The sequence below is a fragment of the Athene cunicularia genome, assembly GCF_003259725.1.
Source record: "Athene cunicularia isolate RWA chromosome 9 unlocalized genomic scaffold, athCun1 chr9_part1, whole genome shotgun sequence".
Taxonomy (NCBI): domain Eukaryota; kingdom Metazoa; phylum Chordata; class Aves; order Strigiformes; family Strigidae; genus Athene; species Athene cunicularia.
The window spans coordinates 10607204-10610200 of record NW_020799110.1 but is presented as its reverse complement, the minus strand read 5'-3'; the positions used below and the strand labels follow the sequence as shown (position 1 = coordinate 10610200).

The following is a 2997-nucleotide window of genomic DNA, read 5'->3' as shown; positions in this document are numbered from 1 at the left end:
CGCTCCCCTCTCCCCATCCCCCCCCGCCCTGGAGCTGCTCCTCTCTTCCTGTGCTCAGGCTGACTCTTTGGGGTGATGCGTACTGCCGGGCTGCTCCCCCATGGTGTGGGGTGGGAGTGGGGGGTGTCCCACCCTGGGTGTGGGGGTGCTGGCGCCCCACCTGACGCCGTGTCCTGTCTCTCCCCAAGCATTTCTACCAGAACAGGGCGCAGCCTCCCGCCAGCGCGTCCCGTGTACAGAGTAACACGACGGCCCGGCCCGGCCCCCCTGCCCATGTGTATCCGGCTGCTTCCCAGGTGATGATGATACCCTCCCAGATATCCTACACACCTTCCCAAGGAGCCTATTACATTCCCGGACAGGTGAGGGCAGTGCCCCGGGCTCTGTGGGAGGGGGCTGGGGTGGGTGCTGGTGGGCAGTGTTGCCCGGGGTTGGAGACTAGATCTGTTTTGGGAGGGTGGAAGGGGTCCCCCAGGCTCTCTGAGCACCCACTGATTTGAGCGAGATGTTGCCTGGCTCTCTAGGGAAGGCAGTAGGCAGCTCTGGTCCCCCTCCCCAGCAGCCTCCCTGAGGCACCTGGTGACCACTTTGCCTGCATCCTGCTCCCTGCCCTGGCACCCAGCTGGTTCACAGGCAGGTTTGGGGGTACGTCAGTGGTTTGGGGGGTACGTCCGTGCCTCACAGGGGAGGTAACTGACCTATCATCTTCTCCCCCATTGCAGGGTCGCTCCACGTACGTCGTCCCAACCCAACAGTACCCAGTCCAGCCCGGCGCCCCTAGTTTTTACCCTGGAGCCAGCCCCACAGAGTTCGGGACTTACGGTACAGGCTGGGGGGATTGCTCTGCTCCCCAGTGCTCTTCTATCCCCAGCATCCCCCTTTTGTTTTGCTCCCTTGCCTCTGGCCTCCCTGTAGCCCCATGTACACATACCTCTTCCTCTGCCAGCTTGTTCTGTGACTCTATTACAGGCTGTTTTGGGGAGCAGGGGCTGTTGCCCATCTCCCAGCAGCACTGAGGGCTGCGTATCACGTCCCAGAAGTCCATCCACCCCCGCCCTTTTCCAAATCAGGGCTGTTTAATGTTTAACTCTCCTGGCAGAGGGCCAGGGCAGACTTTATCCCCTGCTCCCCCTCACTCACTGTCAAGGTGGTGAGCAGTTTTGTGCTTGCTGAACCCCTCCTCAGCTCCCTGCTCCCCAAGTAGCTGAGCTTGGGGTGCTGGGGCTGCTCTGTGCCTGCCCTCTCCTGTCACTGGGGAGTGGTGATGTGAGCAGCCCCCCCCTTCTTCCCCCCGCTCGCATGTGGCCACCCAGGCTGTGACTATATTTAGGCTTGGTCGGTCCCGAGAGGCCCGACAGACACAGAAATGTGAGCTGAGGCCTCTGACCAGGCCCCGGCACGGCTGCAAAACCTTACCGGGGCAGAGATGGGCTTCTCCTGAGCCAGGTACGTGCCCGTCCTCCCTCCCTTTTGTCCCGGGGCCTAGCTGGCCCCTTGGAGGAGGGAGGTGGCCCCTGGCAGCAGCTGGCTCCCACACTTGGGCCAGGGCATGGCTGCTCCTTCATGTCCAGTGCTGGGGCATCCCCTGGGTGTCTCTGCAGGGTTCTGGGATGGTTTTGCCTCCCGCCAGTGCTTTGGGGCTGCAGCTGTTCCCGGGGGAGCTGGCAGCAGTGTGCCCCTTGCCCACAAGACTGGGTGGGTGGCCTGGCACGGTGTGCCCCTCGATGGGCGAGAAGGGCTGGCCCTGGGCAGCTTGGGGTCTCCTCTCTGTGCCCACCATGCCTGGCCTGTCCTGGGATATGAGGCCCCTGCATCCCCTCAGACAGAGGGGGTGTCCTTGCCTCGGGGATGGGGCAGACACGGGTGAGTTCCAGGCTCAGCGCAGCCAGGAAGGTGCTGGAGCCGGAGGGGGCTGGGGCCCAGCTGTGCCTGTGTCGTGTCCCCCCCTTCTCTGCCCATATCCCCGTGGCGCTGCCCCTGGGGGTGATGCTCGCTGATACCCTGGGAGGAGCAGAGCGCCTCTCGGGGGCTGTGCCAGCCCTGGATGGGCTCCAGCTCTGCCTCCGGCCCCCGCTGTGGCTCCCTCCTCTGGGCTGGGCTCGTCAGGGGCTTGGGCTGTGCGGGGGGAGCCCCTCGGCCTGGGTGTGAATGGAGGGTGCGGACAGGGCTGCCTGGAGCCGCCCTTGGGCTGGTGCCGGCCCTGGGGAGATAAGGGCGCTGTCAGGAAGGCGGCCGCTGCCAGAGCCAGGATGCTGGTACCTGGCATGGCCGGGTGTCCCGGCGGTGACAGCGTGGAGCCGGTGGGCACGGCGGGTGCCCGCGGGGCCTGGCTGGGCGTGGGGGCGGCGCGGGGACGCTCTGCTTCACGGGGAAGGAATTCGGTCAGGCCTGTCAGGCGGGTTGGGACGATCCGGGCCGGATGCGATGGGGGTTCGCTGCGGAGCGGCACGGGCTGCCCAGGCTCCTGACAGACCACTGTGTTCGGGGGATCGAGGGGGTCCCCACAACGTGTTTGGAGGACCTGGGTTGGCTGGTCTGACGCTCTCTCCTCTCCTCCAGCGGGTGCTTATTACCCGGCACAAGGAGTGCAGCAGTTCCCAGCAGGGGTTCCCACTGCCCAGGTCATTGTGAGCCAGCAGCCGCCGATCCCCCCAAAACGAGAACGCAAGACGGTAAGGAGCCATCCGCCTACAGGCACTGGGCAGGGGGGGCTCACATGCTGGAGGGGACGGAGCCAGCCCCGTCGCCTGCGATGTGCAGGATGGGATGTGGTGCAGCACGCAGAGGAAGGGGGCAGCACAGGGGATGCTCCCCCTCAGCTTGGGGGAGCTTAATGAGGGGACCGGGGTGCGTGGCGGGTGCTGGCGACCTTGGCCGTCCCGACGGGCAACGTTGTGCTGAGTCACAGCTCCCGGGGGGGGCGGGGGTGCCGCGGCTGCCAACTGCTGTCTGCTCCCGGAGATGCCGGCGCTCGGAGGCCTCGCGCGGGGCCTATTT

At 65.9% G+C, this 2997-nt stretch overlaps 1 protein-coding gene across 7 annotated transcripts in view; it reads left to right on the top strand.

The window, feature by feature from the left end:
- The window catches only part of EIF4G1 (eukaryotic translation initiation factor 4 gamma 1), a 17357-nt gene that overhangs the window by 2679 nt on the left and 11681 nt on the right, over positions 1-2997 (top strand). For all 7 annotated transcript variants that reach the window (XM_026855306.1, XM_026855305.1, XM_026855307.1 and 4 more), the window contains 3 exons: positions 189-362; positions 723-822; positions 2560-2672. In XM_026855306.1, the coding sequence (XP_026711107.1) occupies positions 189-362; positions 723-822; positions 2560-2672 (387 nt within the window). The remainder of the gene's footprint in view (positions 1-188; positions 363-722; positions 823-2559; positions 2673-2997) is intronic.